This window comes from Agelaius phoeniceus, chromosome 8, assembly GCF_051311805.1.
Source record: "Agelaius phoeniceus isolate bAgePho1 chromosome 8, bAgePho1.hap1, whole genome shotgun sequence".
NCBI classification, from domain to species: Eukaryota; Metazoa; Chordata; class Aves; order Passeriformes; family Icteridae; genus Agelaius; species Agelaius phoeniceus.
Window position 1 is genome coordinate 35,429,579 of NC_135272.1, and position 23,193 is coordinate 35,452,771.

The 23,193-nt window shown below is 42.8% G+C and overlaps 1 protein-coding gene across 19 annotated transcripts in view; it reads left to right on the plus strand.

Moving 5' to 3' along the window:
- NFIA (nuclear factor I A) overlaps window positions 1-23,193 on the plus strand; it is a 349,095-nt gene that overhangs the window by 300,245 nt on the left and 25,657 nt on the right. For 11 of the 19 annotated variants that reach the window (XM_077182593.1, XM_077182596.1, XM_077182586.1 and 8 more), the window contains 3 exons: window positions 7,991-8,169; window positions 10,792-10,957; window positions 18,767-18,858. In XM_077182593.1, coding sequence (XP_077038708.1) covers window positions 7,991-8,169; window positions 10,792-10,957; window positions 18,767-18,858 — 437 coding nt within the window. Of the gene's footprint in view, window positions 1-7,990; window positions 8,170-10,791; window positions 10,958-18,766; window positions 19,000-23,193 lie in introns of those variants that run through there. The other 8 variants (XM_077182587.1, XM_077182598.1, XM_054638337.2 and 5 more) reach the window with 3 other exon arrangements.

The window sequence follows — 23,193 nt, forward strand, 5'->3', positions numbered from 1 at the left end:
TGTGATGTCCCGTTCTGTCACACGAGTCTCTGTGGCCGCTTCTTGGTGCTGTCAGCTGGCACAGTGGTGTCACCTTCTACTCCCCTCTGGATTTTGACAAAAACAAACCAGACACAGAGAGTGGTGTCAGAGAGCCAGGAGAGTCACACCACAAGGGCGAGGAAGCCACGAACAGCACAGGGCTGACCATCAGATGAGTTTGCATGATGCAGTTTACAATGTCAGGACAGCTGCCTGAGCAGGGGAAGATTTTGATTTTCTGCACTCACTCTGGAGCAACCTGGTGCTGAAGGAAAAGCAGTTTCCCAACAGATGGCCTCAAGGTCGGGCTTTAGCCATGCCACAATCCCCAAACTCCTGCAGCCCGGGCAGGGAGGGCAGAGAGGGAGACCTGCAAAGGGTTAAAGCTCCAGCTAAACAAAAGTCAGCGACCGTGTAATTAAAACTCTACCTTTGTTGTATTGTCAAGAGTTAGCCTGTGACATAGGAAATATTTAAAGGAGCAGGCTGTTCAGCTAATTTGTGTGTGAGTGAACTGCTTAGACAGTCCTATCCTAAATTAACTGTAAGGCCACCCACTGAGCTCGCCTCATAAAGGGCCACGATTGCTCAGCTCCGTTCTGTATAACCCTTCAATAATTACTAGATAAATGCATAACTAAAACCTCTATTACACTAATAATTTGTACTGAGATAGATGTGTGGGACACCATGCTGGGTTAATTTGTCATCCCTGCAGCAAACTTCTGAAGAGGGCTCTTTTGCAGAGGAGTTGTGTTAATATGTTGCTCCAGTGAGGACATGTTAGAGCAACAAGATGACTTGGTCGCTTAATCTCCTAAAGAGGCAAAATGCCTGGAGGGGAAGTGCCAGAAAGAAGAAAGGGGGGTGATTAATACAGTGGACCCAGATTTAAACTCATCCTGACAAAAGGAGCTGATCTAACTGAGCAAAAGAATGGGGGGAAAAAAAAGGGGGAGTGTTAAAAATACTAATAGGATTTCATGCATCCCTAAAAAAATAATATAAAAATAAAGTGCTGCAGGAACAAAGTATTTTGCCCGTGCTTTTCCTGATGCTGTGTTTGGTTCCTTTGCTCTCTTTGATGTATCCATGGAGTTAAACTATATGCTTTAAACAGTGCAGTGAACTATAATATTTTTATCTCTGCTTTATGCTAAATTCTTCTAGCTTCAGACACACACAAAAAGCACATTATTGCTTTAAATATGGAACCCATGTTTAAGCATCAGAGCTCTGGATTTTCAACCTCCTCTATTGACAGAACCATAAATCATGTTAAAGTTAAGTGAATTACTGTAGCGTGGAACTATAGCTTTAACAATGTTTATGTAGTATCAGCTTACCATCTACAGAATGAAAGGGAGGAAAAACACTGATATTAGAAATGGGAATGTGGAGTCCTATTAACTTAACAGCAATATATCACTCCAAAGTCACAGATTCCATTACCATGCCCTTTTTAGTATCAAAGCAGAATTATATCATCACACACATAAAGGTTGTAGTTTTAAAGAGAATTTACATTTCTATTGTAAACTTATCAACTGCATTTCATTATAAGAAAGACATGATATATTCTCCTAGCAGTAGTTTTTATCTTGTGATGAGAATATATGAGGATGCATCATGTGTATTAAAAGTAATAATAATAATATGCAGAAGTTGACAGCATTTGATGCGAGGCAGGAATTCTACAAATATGGTAAATTAGGGTCTTTTTGACCTCTAGCTGTAGCCTTGGAAGGAAGGAGTGCTTTCTATAGGGTCTGATTTGTATTTCTGTCCCAATGTAATCAATTCTATAGTATTCTGGTCTCCCAAAGGCAGCAGAATTCTGACATGTTTTAAAACATTCTGCTCAAAAATAGCTAACTTAACTGGCCCCCTGCCCGTGCCAGAATCTGGAACCAGTGCTCAGTTCAGCTCCACAGGTTTCCAAAAGCAGCCTGTAATACTCAGCGGCCCAGAGTACACCAATAAACCCTGAGCTCAAAGACAGCCCTCAGCACATTTTCCTTTTGCTAGGAGCTCCGTGGGCCTTGGCACAATGTCCTGCTGCCTCCCACTTGCTACTGCAGAACTTCTTGCAGGAAGAGTTCCTGAACAAAGGGTCCAGGTGCCTTGTACCACTGAGAGCAGCAGCAGCAAAGGGCTGAGAGCCAGCCCTGAGCTGGAGATAGCGTGGTGGCTCTGTTCTTTTCAGCAGTGCCCAGCTGCACTTGACTTCTGGAGCTGAGAGATGGACAGCCTGAAATTCAGCCCATTTTTGTGATGTTCATGGACAGGAACAGATCCTCCATCCACCCTATCTAAGGGTGTTTCACTACATCTTGCATTGGTCAGCTGTTTCTGTTATATTTTAAATCTTTCATCTATACTTGTCTACAGAATGTGGGAGTGAGAGATACCTAAATTTTACCAATGCTCAGAGGGTAAAGCCCATTTTTGTTCTCCAGCTCCATGATTTCCCAGCCTTGACACTGTGGAAATGGGAATGTGAGATGGGATCAGTTTGCATTTAGCTCATCCTTTGACCTGACAAACGTCACTAAACAGCCCCTTTGCACCATTATGGGACTTCACAAATACCTGAGTTTTCCAGGGATGTGAATTCCCTTCCAAGGGCTCATCCTAGGACTGGTCAGCCCTACCCTCAGCACCTCAGTATTTAAATAGAGGAAAGTTTTGCCAACCTGAGCGAGCAAGTCCTCTACTTTTATCACCCTAAAGTCTTTTCCTAATGGGCAATAAGAAAAATGGGGACTTTCAGAAACCTTTGAAAGTGTTACAGGGAAGCAGCTCCCATTGAAATTCTAAAGCAGTTAATGAATTCTCTCAGGACCTCTGCAAATCCCAGCCCGAGTTTCTTAATTATTTTTTTTTCTTGTTTGGGTAACTGCTTTCATCACCAAAATCTGTGGGCTTAAAGCTATTGTTTTAGGCTTCCATTCTTTACCTCTTGTATTGTATTATACACAGAAGTGTAAGTTCCTTTCAACAAACTTGGATTATTGCCAGATCTCCTTATTAAAAAGTCACTCTTCATATTTCCGATAAACACAGCTGTTTCATGGTGTTTGAAAGCATTTCACATCAGCCAGCATGGTGGCTTAGCCAATTAGTCCTCTAATATGGTCAATTTTGAGAATAAGTACCTTTGGGGTACAAAGGGTGGGATCCATCTCGCATAATTTGAACTGGCATCACTGGAATGGCAGCAGGAACTTTGCAGCACACAGGGAGTTAAAGCAACTTAGAAGCCTGACGTGGAAGCTGCTAGCAGAACAAACTGTTCTCTAACATTTCCAGGGAAATGACTTTTCAGAAAATACTTTCTTAATTGTAATGAAGCCAATTATAATGGCCTCAAAAACAAGCGGATAAAAAACGATCCCGTTTCATTATGGTTCTAGTGTTACTATTTCTAGGAAGGCTGATCAATGTTTAATGAAGTATTAGTAAACTTAATTATCACTTTCTAGAGGAGGTATCCGAGCACTGTGCCCTGCTCCAGCTGATGGGCCAGCCCTTGTGCCTGTGAAGGAGCAGTGGTTGTGATTCCCAGCACTTCTCCCTGGAGCAGTCTGGGGTGATAACACCTTCTCCTGAGCAGCACCAAACCACCCTTTCAAAGACTTCAAACGATTTCAGGAAGAAAGGAATTCCATCCGGTGCTGTGGACTTGAAGGGGCTGGCAGGGCTTTTTCTGGAAGAGGAGATGGAAGGTGGATGGATCAATATGTGGCCCCATATGCTGGGCTGTGCTGGTGGAAAACCTGTCTGAGCACTGTAGGTGTCCCTTCACCATGTCAGCAGGCACTCCTCGGGAGCAAGGATCCCAGGGCTCTTTATTAGGAACCACTCCTTTGTTCCAGGATCCTAAATAGCTGAAGAAAACTGTGACCTGTTTCAAATTAACTGATCCTTTATTGTCTCATCACTCGCTCGGACAGAATTCACAATTTTGGCTCTTCTTCAGAGCCTCGGCCACGTGCAGCGCTCACCTAATCAATGGGTGCAGCTTATTGTATTGGTTACTTGGTTATTGGCCACCACAAATCAAGAAGGGGAAAGGAAAGGCAAGACAGAGCTGCATAATCAGAATTCAGCATTCTGAAAAATCCTGTGACTTCTGTGCTGCACAGCACCCCGAGCTCATAAAACACTGAGGAATCCAGTGTAGCACGCAACAGCTGTACTGCATAATTACTTGGCCCAATAGCAGCAGTTTTAAAATACTGGTATATCTGTTGCAGGCCACCATACATTACCATCTCATTTTCAATAAAAAGTCTGGGATGTTTCAGACCAGCTTCAATGGAATTAGAATCATGTGTGCTTTGAAATATTTATGCTTGCCTTGAGATGGAAGGATAACTCCTGCCTCCAGCCCCTACACAAAATAACAGATTTCATAACGCCAGAGACTCCAACTCCTCCATACCTACAGCAGGTAGAAATGAAGTTCTGATCTTGAGTACACATCTTTTCATAGATTGTAGAAGTCATATTTTATGTCATTTACTGAGGTCAATAATAAAATATAGATGTCACAGGCTGAAAGACGCCAGGAGAAATATGGTTTGGCAGGATGGAGCTGCTTAGGGATACATAAATAATAAGTCAATAAGTAAATAAATAATAGACAAAGACCTATTTTATCTTCCATTTGAAGATCTCAAAGAATTTACAATCTCTGATTGAGACTTGTAATATCCCGTCAGAGGTAATAAGAGCCTCTTCTCTTACACAGGGTAATTTCCATCACTGTAGGTGTGGGTTTAGGAATTAAAGACTTTATCATTTTTATTAAGTCTGAAAATCATGACTGAAAGGGCTCTTGGCCTTTTTAGAGGCAAACAGGGATAATAATGACCTGCTTCATTACCCCTTGTGCTTTCACTGATTAAAAATGCTTGTGAGGGCCCCTATATTTGGAAACACCGTTGTGTTCTGCTCTCAGAACTTGTTGGAGTGGCCAGTTTTGCACTCTCCAGAGTTGCTGACCACAACTCAGCCATCAGAGTAATGGTCTGTGTCTGGGCCAGCAGATTTTAGACTTTAACATTTAATTCCCTCTCTCTAGTATCAGGCAGGCACATTTGTAATGTTGATCAGTTTAATAGTAGTGGTTTTTCTCCTCTTATCAAAGAGCCCTTTCTTTTGGCACTTGAGAAATTTGCTATTTCCTAGTCAGAGACTGCACAAACAAACCTTTGCAGATCCTTATTGCACTCGTCACTCCTTATGCTAAGGAGAAAATGACCCCTCCACATCAGTGTGTGGCACGGGCTGAGGAATGATGCCAATTTTCTTGTTTCCCTCCCCCAGTCCTTCCCTGATCAGCAGGAGGCCCTTGGAGGTGGGCTGAGGAGCTGGCCAAGGCTCCAAAGAGGAGCCACATTCTCCCTGCAGCGCTTTGCTGTGCTGAATTGTTGGTCATTCCTGCATTTCTTTGCTTCTCTCTCTCTTTGGGCAGGTCACTGACACACACTCTCCACTTTCTTTTCTACCCTGACATGCTGAGGAGGTCAGGGCAGCAGAGAAAGGCTTGCTCCTTACATGCCACTGAGTACTTCTTTCATCTTTCTTACAGCAAATCAAATTATTAAATGGAGAGCCATACTTTGGAAAAGCTAAGTACAATGTTGTCTTAGGCCTAGCTTTGAATTCCCACATGTTCCCTGGATAGAATTCTTTATTCCTTCTTGTCTTAGGTGCATTTCAATCTCCTTTTCACCCAGCAGACAAACAGAAATGAGTTTGTTCATAAAGGACAGTGCAATTGCATAACAATTTCAAACAGTACTAAAAGAGCTGATACTAAAAGGAAATTCTCTTTTTATATTTCAGAAATTCCAATTTATTCCTTACTTAATTAGATGTTTGTCACATAAATGTCCATTTCTCACTTTTATCTTCATCCTTCATATTCCATCTGGCACACAAGGAAAGGGGGAACTACAAAAGCAGATACAAAGGAAGGGAGGAAGACAGAAATAATGTAGGCTAATAAAAATTTTGTTGTAGTCATCAAAATGCTGGCTGGGATCTACCTGACAGAAGGTGTGTGGGTAGAATGGAGGTGTTGACCTCAATGCAGCACCAGTCAAGGGCTGGGGATTATTTTGGGGTGAGGTGGCTCCCTGCACACTGTTGAGTTCTCTGTTCATTGTAGTAATTGTCTCCATGGTGGTCCCTCACAGTTACAGAAGGGAATCCCCCTTTATCTTTAACTTTGATGTTTCTCTTTTCATTGGGGATGTTTTCCACAGAATTAAAGGGAGCAGAGTTGTGGGGTTAATGTGGTTACAGGGGAGCCTTTCATGGCAAGGACAAGGGTTTCACATCCATCCCATACCAGCACCCCTGGCATGAGTGCAGCTCTCTTTGGTGGTGGTGTCAGAGCAATAATTCCTGTCCTGTGCTGGAAAGGGATGTGTTTGGAAGGGCTGCCCAGCCAGCCCTCAGTGAATGTTTACAGGAAAAGGCAGCAGTTTCCTTGCTGCTGTTTCTGACTTCACGTTTTATCCACATCCTCAGGCTCTTGAGTTTGCTAATGGTTTAATAATGCTAAAGAAAAAGAAGTTATTAATAAAGTGTCATATTATTAAACTGGCATTGAACAAGAGTAAGAAGCAGATTTTAGCTTTTATTTAACTGAAGGTTTTTCATAACATTCATCATGAAATGAATGTTTGCTCATTTGTGTTTGATTTTAGTTAACTTTCCTGCATCTCTCCAATTTTTCCAAATGTGCCAAAGGCTTTTTTTATTTTTCTTCCCTTCTTGTATATTTAAATTTTTCCAAGCCAACACCTGAGTTTCTGTAGGATTTCCCCTGCCTTGCATAGCCTTTATCTGATTGGTCATATGCAGTGTACGAGCACAATCTCTGCACATGGACACCCCTGAAAGACTCCTAGGCAGCAACAAAGACTGTTTGGTGAGAAATAAACAATGATTTACAGATGAGCTTGTGTGCAACCAGATTAATTGGTCATTCTGAAGGAAGAGTGAATCCTCATTTTAAAGGGAGAATTCATGGCACTGTAAGTGGCAGCAGTTGCTGCCTCGTGGTGACAGCTAACAATGGGAAGCACTGTTGGCTAACAAGAGTCCAACCCAATATATTTTGAAGGCCAAGGAACTGGGCAAAGGTGTCACATAATGCAGGAGAGCAAAAGGCTCTGGAGCTGCACTTGTAGTTCTGCTGAAATCAGCTGAGGGTAAAATCGGTCATTGCCAATGGGCTGGTGTACATCACACCTCTGCACCTTCTCTGGAGTGCATTTTCCAGCTGGCTTGTTGGCCCATAAATTCACCAAATTAAACTTCATCCCTGAGAGCAAGCTGGGGGCTTGCTGAAGATCTGAGCCCAGCATTATTCAGGAGAAATGTAAATGTGATTTTCCAAACGATCTCGCCACTTTGTGCATGTTCATTAAACGAAAACACGTTACTTAAAATAAATGTTCCTGAAGTGAGATGGGGAAAAAAAAAACCCCAACAACAAGAAGTGTTAGACTGTTTTTAAATTATCGACCATTTATACTACAATGTAAAATGGATTCGTATGTGCAAATCCAAGTTACATGAAATGTCAATTAAATCAACCCTAATCTCCCAAATACATTTTTTTATTGCCTGATTGATGAGGGCTGCTCTCAAGGTGATGAATAGTTTTCACTCTTACAAAGGACTGCTGATCCCTTTCTACGTGTCCACTAAAAACACAGAAAATCCTTCAAAATGTCTGGCTCCGCTTGCTTCCAGGATCTAGATGAAGAGAATGTAGGACACAATGTGGTCTAATATATTAATTGATGTATAAACAATACTGTACATTTAAAAACAAACCAACAACGTAGAAAAAACAAAGCTGCTTAAAACTACAACAGAATTAAACTGTTTTATTTTTCCAGAGGCAAAGCTCTATATAACGTCTTTGTTTTCTTTCCTATAGCAAGTCCACATGCAACACCATCGACTCTTCATTTTCCAACATCACCCATTATTCAACAGCCTGGGCCATACTTCTCACACCCAGCAATCCGCTATCATCCTCAGGAGACTCTGAAAGAGTTTGTCCAACTTGTCTGCCCCGACGCTGGTCAGCAGGCTGGACAGGTGGGGTTCCTAAATGTAAGGAAGCCGTTTTTCTTTCTTCAGAAGTGTTTGTCCTTTGTAAAAATTAACCAGGGGGTTATGGATGGGGTTATTGTAACAGCATGTCGCCTGAAGGAGCGCACCTTGAGGAGTTGCTGGAAGGGAAAACAAACAAACAAACAAACAAACAAAAAATATATAATATATATATATATATAAAATAATAATGTTGTGCTCCAAAAGCATTAAAAAAAAAAAAAAAAACAAAAACAAGAGACCTCCCCAAAAAACCACTCAACCACATTGTGGTGGAAGCAGCTTAAAGTGTCAGAGAAGCTGGTGCTTCAGTGACCTGCTGGGTCCCCCCACAAACGACTTTGCTGCATGTGTTGTAACCCTTGTGGAACCTGGGTTAACAAAATACAAAGGCAGAATAATTTTTATTAATTATTTTTGAAGTTCAGGGGAGAGTGGGGGGGAAAGAGCAGGAAAAGGGAGGGTGAGAAACAGATGTTTCAGATCAGCTAAGTTCATTAAAAAAAAAAAAAAGATACTGCCTTATAGCACTTTAGATCAAGTTGACCAGTACTTGAACTCAAGATGTTAAAAGTACAGTTTATTATGGTTTGTTATTTCTGTAAGCAGTTATCTTTTCCCCTTATCTCTATGAAAAATTAAGCAGAGTTCCAAAGCTTCAAATAACCATTTTCATTTTTTTTTAATCAAATAAAGTGAATCATCTTGCTATTATTGAAATAGCATTCTGGACGAATACAGAATTTATAAATTTTATGTAAATCAAATCTAAAATAATGCTCTGAATATTTCATGAAATGTAATGCATGTAACTTTTTCCAGCCAATGAAGTAATAACTGGCAAAATTACTGCTTCTCTCCTGACATACTGAAAGTGTTAATGAGAATTAGTTTAATTATTAGCATCTAATTTATTACACTTATTTAATAAGCTGCATTGTTCTCAGTGTTTTCCTTTCCCCAGCAGAAAAACTGACTCTACTTATTCCAGCCAGTCCTGGCTTTGAATAATGTCTGCAATATGTTAGCAGATACATTTATGTCTAGACAACAAATCAATACAGTGCTTTTCTTTTTCCTTGAGTATTCATTTGCTTAATTTATCCCAAACCATTCAGCATTATGAACTGTTAGCACACTCACAATGAACAGGCAGCAGGGGTCTTCTTGGCAGGAAAGGGACCTAATTGGGAGACAAGATAGTGTTTGAGAGATGTCACTAATATATTAGTTTATTAAAGGTGCTGGATGTTGGAAAAATAAACATCCCTGAAGGATTGCTTCTCGCTGCAAACTCCAGCAACTGCAGTCTTGGAAGTCTGTGGGAGTGCTGTTAAGTTAAATGCAGATGAACTTGAGTCTTACCTTATCCCCTGAACCATTTTTTGCTCTGGCACAAGTGTGATTTGCACCTCCACAACTTTAAGGCCTTTTGTCAGTGCCAGAGCAGGTGAAATGAAAATAGAGTCCCAAGTGTTTTGCCAGGATGGGTATTTTGTCCCTGGCAATTCAGGCTAATGGAAACCCTATCAGGAATTAAAATATTATTTTCTTTAGCAGTACTTAGAATATGGAGCTGTGTTTAAAGCTGAGCTTTTATCATCAATGGAAAAGCCAATGTTCAGTGCCAGAAGAGCTGCAGTGAGATCAATTTGTAGAGTGCTGTCGAAAATGATCTCATCATTTTTGTCACTAAAATGGAACACCTGATTCACAGCCTGTCCTACTTTCTCTTTATAATGGTATTTGGCATCCCTCTGTATGGTTTTCAAGTGTCCAGGCTGGGTTACATTTAAAATGTAAACTTAATAAGCTGGGGGGAGGGTTGGCATGTTTTTCTAAGCCTGATTCCTGTTTTTGTGATACTTGAAAACACTTTTACTTAGGGACACATTTTTCTGGTGATTAATTGAAAGACCACACTCATGTAGCTGATCCCCTTCAGCCTGTGACTGACCACATCCCAGACTGAAGGGAGGGTGGTTTTTTTCTCCCAGTGTGTAAAATGAAGCTGTTCTAAGTTCACTCATTTCTCCATATGATCCTAATGGCAGCTAAACCAAGAGCTACACTATTGCTAACTCAAACGGGATGTGGGAGAGCAGTTATTTTAATATACACTCATTCATTTTCCTGTAATGAGATATCAGCGTGATTTTTAAGACCACCAAAAACGCTTGTTTTTTCTCTTAATGAGAAGTATCTTTAAGAAATTTACACTCAAGTCCTAGACACTGATATGCTGAGGGTATAGCACAGGCACGAAACTGGGGGATTTTAGGGGTCAAAAATACTGCTTCACCTCTCACTGAGCATGGGTTAGTGCTGCAGGACATGTAAAGAGGAGTAGGATTTAATCTAGGACAATTTAATCTTATTTCAGACAAGCTGCTAATAGGACAAGTGTTTAAAAGCCAGAATTTCCATAGTTTCACAAGGTTCACAGAGTTTGACACAAAGCTCCTTGAAGTCCATGGAGAATTTGAGCCAGCACTTTCTTTGCCACCTCTCAAGTAACTGTAAATGTATTGCACAGAGTTTTGAACTAGATTTGTTTTTACTGGAGGTTCCTAATAGCTGATTTTTAGTATAATTTCTGTCTGTTTGCTTGTTTCTCGGCAGCCCAATGGTAGCAGCCAAGGCAAGGTGCACAATCCATTCCTTCCTACCCCAATGTTGCCACCACCACCTCCGCCACCAATGGCTAGGCCTGTGCCTCTGCCAGTGCCAGACACAAAACCTCCAACCACATCAACAGAAGGAGGGGCCACCTCTCCCACTTCTCCAAGTAAGTATAGACGCAGCGGGATCCACAGCTGGGCAGGGATAAGGCCTGCACACACCTTGGGAAGCAGGAGAGCTCTCTGCCCTCCACCATGGACAAAGCTCTGAGCTGCTCCTGTGTGAGCGGGGAAAGCCTTAGCCCAAGGTTGCAGTTTTATTTTTGACTTGGTTGGCATTTCACGTAACCACGTGCGAGGGAAATCGAGGCCGGTGGCTCAGCTGTGACACAGAGCTCGGATCTTTGGGGTCTTGTTTGCTGCCATGAGGATTTGAGTTGATATCCCATCCCTGGAAGTGCTCAAGGCCAGGCTGGACGGGCCTCTGAGCAGCCTGATCTAGTGGATGGTGGCCCTGCCCGTGGCAGAGGGGTTGGAACTGGGTGATCTTTAAGGTCCCTTCCAACCCCAAACTATTCCATAGTTCTGTGATAAGTTGGTGTCTCAAGCCAGGCTTTAGAGCACAGATCCCACATGGAAGTCAGGCAATCTCCTTGAGAACATCCCTGCTTATACACACTGGGCTAAACTAACAACCCTTTCCAGTTTACTTCAATTGCCATTCTTTTGGGAATAAATCTTCCCGGATTAAGCCAGACATCTTTCCCTTATGCCGTGCATCTTAGGCAAGAAGTTTTGGTATGTCTTAGGGCCAGGGAGAAAGCTCTAATCCTCTCCCACCACCCACACAGCTCCCATATGCATTTTGTGTAGCCACAAGTCAAATTTACGAATTCCTGGATACACACTTGGGGATGCCACTTTGGAGTCACTCTTCTGGGAAACAAATGCAATTCAGCTGTGTCTGATGCTTTAAAAAAAAGTCTGGATGTTCAGGGAGTTAATTGTGAAATGATTTAATGAAGCTATGCTCAAACTGACATTTAAAAACAAAAGGGAAGCTTTCAGTGCTTTAATGGCAACTGTAGGGGACTTGTTCCACAGTGAAGGGAGTCCAAATAACATCCACAAACAAAAATCAATCTAATCGAAAGAGCAAATCCCTTTGTGTGCTTTTCAAGCTTATTATTTAAATGCTATATGCAACCACTGCTTGATGTGCAGAGAGGTACTCACTCTTCAGACCAAGCAAAGCCTACATTTTTAAAGCTTTATATACTGTTCAGGAGACTTGCACAGGTTCCAGGGGGCATTTTTAAAATCTGGTAGTTCCTCAGAGGTTTTCATTGCCTTCTGCTACACGATAGTGCATCAACTGCAAACTCAGCAAGATGCTCTGGCTCGCTTGGAAATTGAAATGGGTTTTAGTATGAGACAGTCTGGTAAGATTGTGAACACGATCTTCTAGAATCAGGACTTCTCGAATTGATCAGCAGATTTTTGTTGAGTGCAGAAGTTGATTCATTCCCTCCCCTCCGCTCCTCTTCCTGACCTTAGACCAACACTGGTGCTGTCAGGAAGCTTTGACACTTTCTGAGGGGACTTTTGAGTCCTATCAATGAGATTCAGCGGTGGGATCTAAAAGGTTAATGTTTAGTCATAGTTATCACTGAGCACAGTCAGCAGTGCCTTACTATTTCCTTGCCTTCAGAACCGGGAAAAACAAAACTAGGTCAGTGTGTACTTGTCATTACGGTTGTGACTCAGTTTACTGGCAGTGTTTGGTGTCAAAAAGAAAAGAAAAAAATTCCCAACAACATTTTAGCACTAATCTTAATTTTTATGATACTGTGATTGTGTAAACAAGCTCAGAGTGTGTCTGGCCAGATTCTCAGCTGGCAGAAAAATGGGTATTTCTCCTCTGAAGGGAGCAGGACACCCATCGGTGTCTGCTTGGGGCTGGTCACTGGGCTCTGTGTTCAGCAGACAGCTGCCACGTTAATTGGGAATGGAGGTTTTCTCAAGAGCAGCCAGTTAATGGTATTTAAACAAAAGATTAGGAAAATAATTACTGTTTGTTAATTAGCCACGCTGATGACTAAACATATAGTTCTGTACATATTCAGGCACGCATCTTCCTTTTGGTGAGGGGTTTGAATAACAGTGACTCAAGTTGTAAACAAGCATATAATTTAATTTAGGGAAAAAATTTTACAGAAAAGTAGATTATAGGAAATATTTTCTAAGAAAAACTATGACATGTAAAGCAAAGCCAGTGGAAGCATTGGCCACATAAAGAGGAAAGCAAACTGAAGTTTGAGGCGTCGCAGGCAGGGTTTGCCAGGAGGACCCACTGGGCTCCATTCAGTGTGTCAATCAGGACCAGCCCTCCATTTCCCTCCGTGTTTATTTTTTCCTTAACTAAATATTAGCCTTCAAACAGCGAGTGCAGATTCACCAGAGTTCCATAAAAGCCTCACAAAAAGGTGTTTTCCATGGTTACGAGCTGCTGGAGCGCACCGGTTCTGGGAGTGTCGCCGGGCTATGGCTGACTGCCCCGCAGGGCTTGAGGATATTGGAAAGTCACTAATGCAACAAAGGCAGGAGTGATGTTAAATTTTGGCCAGACTCTCTCCTTAGCCGTGTGGAAGAGAATGATCCCCCCTCCTCCCGAGGAAATGGAGTGAAAGGGGTTGGCATTTGCTCCATTCTCCTTCCCTTTTTTGGTCTAGCAGAAAGCCCTCAGCAGAAACAAAATGCAGTCACGGCCCAACCAAAAATTGGAATATGGCCCTCCTGAGGGGTGCAGGAGCCAGGAGCAGCTGTTCAATACAGCAAGGCCTCCTGGGAGCAAGAGCTAAAAATCACAACAAGGTGGTTAATGATTCTCAGAGCAATAGTGAAACTCTCCAGCTGTGACATTAACCAAAACATGAACATTAGTGCTGTCCAAGGAAGGAAGAGCCCCTGGAGATGCACACTGGGGATTTGCCACTACTGGGTGGCCAGGCATGCTCTGGGAGCTGGCAATTTCAGCTGTGAATCCTGTCCCTTTGGAAAGCCAGCATTTTCCTCAGTCAGACGGCACAGTGGAGATGGGATTCACGAGGTTTGGGAGGTTCAGTTTTCCTCCACAAAACCTTTTTCAATGGAACATAATCTTTGATATCAGAAGACCCAACATTATCTTATCTCAGATCTCTTCTTGATTTTCTTTGGTTGGTAACCCATTACAAACACAACACAGTATTTTCTTGAACTTGGCAGTTTTGGGGTTTTATATCTCACTGCCCAAAGCAAACACCATCTCCACAACATTCCAGTTGGGCTTTATCACTATGATAATTAAATCATTCCAGAGCAGCCTGAGATACTGCCATCCTGCACACCCTGACTTTTAAACAGCTTTTTAAAACAAAGTACTATTTTCTGAGATTCACAACTCTTAACTTAAATGAACTCATTACTTGTTAATGTCCCTTTGAACAAAAGAGTTTTCTTGTTAAATGGCATTTGTGTCAGGATGAGGAGAATGATCTTGTGGCTGTAATACAGGACTCATAAAGCCAAGTGCCAGGTCCTGCCCTTGGGTCACAACATCCCGTGGAGCTCTCCAGGCTTGGGACAGAGTGGCTGGAAAGCTGGAAAAGGACTTGAGGATGCTGGTCAGCAGCAGCTGAACATGAGTCCACGTGTGCCCAGGTGGCCAAGAAGGCCAAAGGCACCTGGCCTGGATCAGCTCTGGTGTGGCCACAGGACCAGGGCTGTGACTGTCCCCTGTGCTGGGCACTGGTGAGGGCACACCTTGAAGTGCTGGAGAGTGTCCAGGGAAAGGAATGAATCTGGGGAAGGGTCTGGAGAACAGGAGAGGCTGAGGAGTTGAGGGGGCTCATCCTGGAGAAAAGAGGGCTCAGGGGGGACCTTTTGGCTCTGCACAACTCCTGACAGGAGGGGACAGCTAGGGAGTAGTAGGGCTCTGCTCCCAGGGAGCAGGGACAGGACAAAAGGAAATGGCCTCAGGTCACACCAGGGGAGGTTTAGGTTGGATATTGGGAAAAACTTCTTCAAAACAGGGGTCAAGCACTGGAGCAGGAGCAGTGGTGGAGTCCCTATCCCTGGAGGGATTTAAAAGCCCTGTGGATGTGGCACTTGGGGACATGGGTTAGTGGTGGCCTTGGCAGTGCTGGGGTAGGGGTTGGACTCAATGATCTTAAAGGTCTTTTCCAACCTAAATATTTCCATGATCCTGCAATCAGATTGGCTTTCTCTCCCTTCCTCTGCTATGCACTGACTGAGCACCTTCTGGGTGAATTTGAGCTCTCTGTTCACTCCTTTCCCCATCCATAAAAAAGAGGGCTGACTCTATCACTCAATTTGCTAAAATTTGCAGTTCCCTCTCAGATCCTCAGCTGCAGAATGCACTGCAGTGGGAATTGTTCTACTGCACTACATTCCTCCAGTTAATCCTCTTGCTGCAGCTTGAGAAACAGGACAACTCTTCACATCAAACACATGTACCTGTGTCATCCTGGTCTGTAAAAGGGAGACCTAGTGGAACATTAGGTCATCATTCACCCAAATTATCTTTACCAATCCTTTTAATCCAGAACGATGACAAATTACACACTCCTGCTCTCAACAGCAATTATTTCAGGACAGTATATTTAAAAGTAACATTTCCCTACTGCAGGCAACTTTAAAACACACAACATCCCCAAAACTGTTTGTTTGTCTTGTCTTTCATACAATTTCTTGCCATTTTGGCTAAATATCAAAGCTGTCTGTGTGAGCAAATGTTCTTTCTCTGCCAGCTCCTGTTTTGCTTGTTCCTGAAGTGAAGCATCATAGCAAATTTGTGGCATCACATTCATTTCCTTGGCTGTGGGCTATGATGTTGCAGACAATCCTTAGTGTATTCCAGTAGCAGAAAGAGCAGGCTGGGCAGGAAGCTGTTGCTGTTCATGCCCAACAGGACCCCTCTCAGCTGGTGTGAACCCCAGGGTAGGTCTCTGCAATTCCCATGGAGCCAAACTGATAAAATCTGGAGGAGATCTGCCTAAGAGACCTGGCTGCTGTTCCTTGTTCCTTCCCATGCTTAGGCTTTCCCCAAATTGGAGTTTGAAGACCCCAGCATAGGCTTAGCTTATATTTATGCTATATTACAACATGACCCAGCTTTATCCAGTGAGACAGTTTGCCCCATCCTAATTCTGGGGCAAAGTTTAGGGATCAGACTTCCAGGAATCCCACCTCCATGCCAACCAAGGGCGTTTATCTGAAGACAGTAAGATGCAGCTGGAAGTTGATCATGGTCTAAGCAACACTCAGTACTTCTCCCTTTCCTGAAACAAATCTCCCCCTAACAGGGGAATGTGTATTCCATGTCAGCTTAATATTCTGCGCCAAACTGGCCCCTTCCAACCCATAAACATCCCAGGACATTTTACAGCAAAGAGGGAACAGCACCTTGGGAGAGTCCAGTGTAAATCCTCTGCATATTTGTCGTTTTGGTGCTCTTCCCTCCTTGGCTTCAGCAGTGCAGTTCTATGGCCTGAAGGAAATACCAAGCTGACATCCAAGTATTTTCAGAAAGCAAGTTAAACATGGTTTGGAGCGGAAGGAAGGTGTACATAGCAACTCACCCAGCGAGCTTTGAGGGGACTTTTGTGCATATTACACACTTTTCAAATGCTTTCGAATTTTTTGTTTGAACAGAGAAGCCATTTAAGTCAGGATTCTGCTGGTTCCCCTTTGATTTTCTACCAAATATCACAGCAAAAGTATCTGCCAGCAGGGAACTGTAAACAAGATCTTGAGTTCCTTCCCTTCTGGGTGGAACTTACCTGCTCCAAGGGATTAAATGGCCTCTCCACTCAATCTGCTTCTTTAAAAGTAGACCAGGAGAACCAAACAACAGATGTTTGATTTTTGAGCTCTAAGTTAATTTTCCCTACTGTAGAAGGAATTCTTAGTCTTGCACAATATTAGTTCATTAGTTAGTTTAAAAAAAAAAAAACCTCCACAAAGGACAGCGCAGAAGAATCTTAATACAAGGCACTAGCAACAGGGAAATGTCCTTTGCAAATGTGTGGTTTCTTTGAATTATTAACCAAATTAACATGGTGAAAGGTGATGAGAACATCTCACCAGATCTACTCAGTAAATTTCTTCCTTGATTTGCAGGTAGGAGTAACATCCACCTTACCTGTTCATAGTATTCAAGCTGCACCACAATTTGCAAAATCATCTCAGGAAGATTAATTAGTGCACATTAAAATTCCTTTAAGACTTTGTGAAGGAGAAGTGTTCCTTGCATGATTTTTGCAAGTGTTAGCTTCTTGGAGAGAAAAGCTCACCTCACCAGAAACAAGTGGGAAAAATTCCTTCTTAGAATCCAGGAGTGCCTTATCTCCCCTCATATCAGTAGGAAATGAAGATATGCAGTTCCTGGGGTGATTTCAGGGTATCTTGATAAAAGGGAGTATTCTGATGAAACTGTGAGAGCTAAGAGGCATCACAAGACGTTTGTGAGACTTGAAGGATGAGGTTCTGCATGCTCCTAGACTTGGGAACTCATCACCCAAGGGCTTTTTGGGAGGCAGAACATCCACATGGGTCCAAGTGCAGATTGGGCATTGGGTGAGAAATCCCTCCAGGGCCTTAATACAGGAAGTCCCTGAGCTGAAAATAATCAGAGGTGGGAAAGAATGGGAGAAAGTAAATATGTGACCTGTTTTGGTTGCATCTGCTTACGACTTCTAAGAGAGGTGACAATGGCCAAGGTGGAGCATTGGTCTGATTTGGCACAGCCTTAAACCAAAGGCTCCTCCAGTGTAATTCCTCTTCACCAAGCATTTGCTTTCAGAAAGGTAAAAGAGTTTCCCCCACACAGCCAACTCCGTGTCCTCTCTGAGTCTTAACTCGCTTTACTTTTCTGTAACGTTGAGGCCTCAACATTATATTTAGCCTGACTGGAATTTGGCAAGGAACTTTCCTTTTACTATTGTTGTTTTTTTTTTTGTCTCTTCATCGGATAGTTAGGTTGTCTGGGGATTTTATTCAGCAGAATGCATTCCCATAAATATATTCAAAATAGATAGGAGCCCTCTTTGTATTAAGGCATCTATTTGCGTTATTTGAATTTAGATCTAAACATGCAAAAAACTGAGGAAGAGAGAAGATTGCTTGAGGGTTTTCAAATGAGAGGAAGACTAAAAATGCATTGAAAGCTTTTGGATGTGGAAGTACGTGGCATTGTGGACAGTTGCAGTGGAGAATATAATGCAACAATAAAATCATTAAAGTACTTCAAGTTTGGAAGTAATCTGGGTTCTTGGCTTGCATTGCATTTAATAGCTTTACATTTATGGGAGCCACTCCAGTTTTTAAAGGCAGCTTCAGCCTTCAGACTGATTGCACTTACCACCCCAGTGAAACTGCAACCCATTAATTTTTTACCGAAAGGATCTCCCTAGTTTGTCAAACACATCAAGTGAACATTTTAGAGAGTGCAGACCACAGCAGTATGAAAACCAAAACTTTATATCCAGAGAGAATGCTGGATTAGCATGAAATAAAGGGTCTGATTCTGTTAATGAGCACTTAGGTAATTTCATTGCTATACAAAACTCTGTTAAAAATAGAGATACCAGACATTCGAGTGAAAACAGTCAGGACCTGCAGAATTCTCCTGTACCAGCCCATCATGGAAAGGCCTGCAGTGGTTCTGCCCGCCCTCCCCTGAGCCCACGTTTGGGGCCATGCCCTCTCCCAGCAGCCCAGTCCCCTACGTGTTGATCCCCCCACCATTAAGCCCAAGCCTTTCCAGTGTCTCAAACCAAACTCTCGCTCTCTAAAACGTTCGCACATTTCTATGTCAAACATCTGCTTAGGTGGCTCTGAGACAGTGTGTTTTGGTGTTGTTCGTGTGCAATCTAGTGCCGCTTCCTCAACGCATGTGTCCCTTCCCTTCACAGCCTACTCGACACCCAGCACCTCCCCCGCAAACCGATTCGTCAGTGTTGGACCACGGGATCCAAGCTTTGTAAATATCCCTCAACAGACTCAGGTGGGCCGCTTTCGACTTCTCTGTTTGCCTGCAGCCTCTTCTCCTCCTCCTCCTCCTCCTCCTCCTCCTCCAGTGTCCTCTAACGTGTCCCCGCGGAGCAGCTGCACTGCCGCTGTCACTTCACCCACATGGTCTCAGTAACTACAGTGAAATGTCACTTGCACTTTGTTTGTCTGTTGTGGTTTTTTTTTCCTTTGTTTGTTTTTGTTGTTTTTTTTTTTAATTTATTTTTGGGGCTTGTGTGGTGATAACGCTGCTTTCATGACTGGAAGGACCTCTCTCTGCTTTCTAAGGTGTTGGCTCCCAGCGCGCAGTTGTTTGCTCTAGGGCCGGGTTTTCAAAGGCTTTGGCTCCAACCTGCTCCCCAGGCACTGCATTTAATTGTGTTCAGATTAGATGATAGGCAAAAATCCTTCCCTGCCAGGGTGGGGAGGCCCTGGTAAAGGTTGCCCAGAGAAGCTGTGGCTGTTCCTGGATCCCTGGGAGTGTCCAAGGCTAGGTTGGACAAGGCTTGGGGCAACGTGGGCTAGTGGAAGGTGTCCCACGAAACAAGATGATCTTTAAGGTCCCTCCCAACCCAAACCAGTCTGAGATATGCAAAAGGAGCTCAGAGAGACCCATCAGGTAACAGTGCCCTGTAGTCCCCCAGCAGTGACTGCTCCAGTGACTTCCATGGGAAAAAAAATACTCAAATTCCTGGTTGGCCATTTGCATGGTGGGCTTTGAGCGAGCAGGAGATTTTTGTGATTGTGAGCACATCTGTTTTCCTTATGCAAAGAGAAAAAAGTCCAGTTGAGGCAGGCCTATAAAGCTGGGTTAGCTGAATTCATGGTCCTGCTATGGTCAAATCAGAAGCTCAAGTAAACATTTGTGTTTCTTTAGGAGAAGGACGAGATTTAAATGTGCTTTTTCCAAGCTGTATCAAATTCCCAGGGTCGATTAAGAAAATAGTTGTTGGCAGTTTTGTTAGCAGCTAATTTGAGACAGATGTTGAAAAAATTAAGTCTGGGCTTAATATCACGTTATCATGGGGGGGAAGGTATAAAAAAGTGAGCAGAGTTAGTGCTTTAGGACAACTGTAGTTTATAGTTTGAAGTGATTGCTTGACTACGTTGCAATTCTTTTAAAGGTCAACTACACAAAATATTTGTGATTCTGTTTTGAGCTGGTTGCAGTGACTAAAAAGCAATAATTCAAATAACTGGCAAACTGGGCATTACTACCCTTGGCTCTTGTAAGTTCTTTCAAATGGTTTATAGGCTTCTGAATAATTAGTGTGCAGATTAATGGCTGTCACATGCCACAGTAGGTGCATGAAGACAGACTCCTCGTTGTGATGGCTTCAGCACCTCCACTGTCACTGAAACACAGGTCACTCATTCCCAAAGATTTCCAGTTTACAGGGCTGCAAGCAGCTGCCTGTGAGCACAACGTGGTTTTTTTGCTGTCTGCTCTTTGTGTACAATTTGTTAGGGGCTTTAGTTTATAGCTCTGTGCACAGCACAGGTTAAACTATATCGAATCTCAAACCTTCTCTGCATTAAATAGGGTCACAGAAAGTACAGCAGCAATGCAGAGAGGGGTTTAACCCATCAGATTCTGGGTTTTTTTTTTTTTCATGCCTTGACAAAACTCAACCTGCACCCCACTTTTCCAGCCTTGTGCTTTTATGGGGTTCATGGGTGTGACAAGTTCTCATGCACCTTCCCATTTAAATCATATTTCTCCAGTTGTTTTGGAAACAACTGGAATACACAGAAATACACTGAAATCAAGAAACAGGAATGTTAAGGTGTGCTGCTAAAGTCCTTAAGCATTTGGTCTTTTCCTTCATAGCTCAGGAAACCTGAAACCCTTTGGAGAATGCTACTTACCTTTTCCAGAAGACTTGAAAAACTCCTAGTTGGTAAATTGATTATGTAGTAAGACACAACAGTATTAAGTCTCCAAAGATATTTAAAACTTACTTCCATCCTGCAGCCTAAGTTTCCCAGATAAGTTTGTTGACTGTAAACTTTTATCCTCCTTATTTATGACTTAAATCATTTTAAAGTGCTCTAGCGTTACTTTAAGTGCTCCTCAGTAATGCAGTGTAGTGAATAACAATGCTGTACAGTGAAAAACAATACTCAAGCACAGCTTTCAATTAAAGTCTAACATGCTGCAGTGGGCAAGGAGACTGACTTCCAGTCTCTGACTCCAGCTGCATCTCCCTGCTTCTATACATCATTACACCACCACAACCCACTTGATACTAAATATATAATTTATCAGCAAACTCACTACTTATTCATGAAAGAACTCTGAAGTTGACTGTGCTTTGAGTCAGAGAAGTGAGGTAGAAGTGCTAACTGCAATGATTTGGGATTTATGTAGCATTCCTCTAAACAAAGACAGGCTTTTGTGCTCCTTTTTGCAGAGCATTAGTGTATAGAACGACCACTTAGGACATTTTCAAAATGAAAATGTAAAAACATATAGGACTGCATTATTAAAAGCAGCTGGGGTGGCTCCTTTCCATCAGGGTCTTTAGAGTATATCCAGAGCCAGGCTAGATACAGGTCCTGAGGACCACTAACAGCCAGAGACACAGCTCCCTGAGATAGGAGGAAGCAGGGAACACTCTGAGCTTCTGGAAGTCAAGCTTAAATATAAGGGTTAAGTGACTCTTTGCTGCTGGAACAATAAAATAAAAATGAAGGCTGTATCTGAACATCTGCTTTTTAAAAACTATGGTCCAGCTACAACCCATATGAAAATATTTTGGTCAGATTTTTGGTGGCTCTGATGTTCTCTTGGTGGAACGATGCACTAGAAGCACTAGTTACACATCATCATCATCATCATCATCATCATCATCATTAGTCTTCAAGTGCTGCAGAAGTGAGTCTGTGCACAGGGATGTGGCAGCTCCACGGAGCAGGAGTCACAGTTCCCATACATGGGCATTCCCAGAACATTGGAATAAAATCTCAGGCAAATGTACAATGGGCTGGGGCAAGGATCATTCTGTCCTGGGCTGTTTCTAAACAACCAAACCCAGTACATGCCTTTCTGAATCATTATTAGAAAAAATATCAGTAGACATTTCCATTAGCACTATGTTCTGATTTATGTCACCTTGTGGCAAATATAACCCCTTAAAGGAATTTTATAGAGTTTATATAATATTCATTAAAAAGCCATCTTCCTGTGTCAACAAAGGTTGCAACAGGACAACCAGAAGAGATGGGAAATAAACTGCTTTAAGTCAGTAGTTCTGATTTGGTAACAAAAGCCCCAAAAGGCCTGTTGGCTTTGCCTGGTTTTAGCAGTTTCCAAACTTTTCAGTTGGTTTGGTTTTGCATCTGCTGCTTACACCATCCATCACTCTGCCACTCCACTCACTGCACAATTGTCCTGTCTTGGGGGTTATTTGAATCTAAATTTCTGTTTGAGCTATTAGAAGCAACACTTGACTTGGCATCCCCTGTATATGTTGACAAAAAGGCACAGGTGTTGTAACCTTTGCTTGATAAATCATTTACTTTTGCTACTTGACTTGCAAGCAATATGGGGGCATCAGCTTTTTAACTGCCTATTGCATATGCAAATCAGAAATACAGGATGCCTGGGGTACAGGGGGCTCTGGTTTCAAAAGCAAGTTGGTCTGGATAGCTCATGACTAAGTAATAGATACGTCTCTCATATTGCCAAGGACTTGCAATACAGAGAGGTGGAGGGATGGGAAAGTCCCATCACATTAATTCGGGACGAGCCTCTCGGTGGCACCGAGGTGAATAAAGGGGGCTGCATTTTGAGGTGTTTTTTTCCTAAAATTAATAGTGAAACACAGGCTATGGGCTGGGAATGCATGCAGCTGGGAATGCCAAACCAGCAGCCTGTGGCCAGGGTTTGCCACTCACCACTCCAGATGCTGTTTGCTGCTCTCTAATGCCCTGGCTTTGCTCTAGGGTACAAAATTCCTTTAGGGATCCACGTGCTCTGTACTCATCGTGCTGCAGCTCCACTTCACACTAAACATTGTTTACTATGCTGAGTCCTGTTTGCCACCTACTTAGCCTACATCTTCCTGGAAATTGTACTTGAGATGCTAAAAACAGCTCCTGAGAAACACATGCCTGCTCCATCTAATCGCTCCTACCTGCCACTGGCCCATGTGCCCTGCACAGGGAGGTTGTGAGGATGCAGGGAACAGAAACTGCCTCCTACTGCAGGAACCCAGGCAGAGAATCAACCACTTTACCCTGTGAGAAAGTGAGTCCTGTAGCCCTGACCAGCTGTTTCAGGAAAAATCCCTCTCAAGTGTAAACATGCTTTATATCAGATCTATCC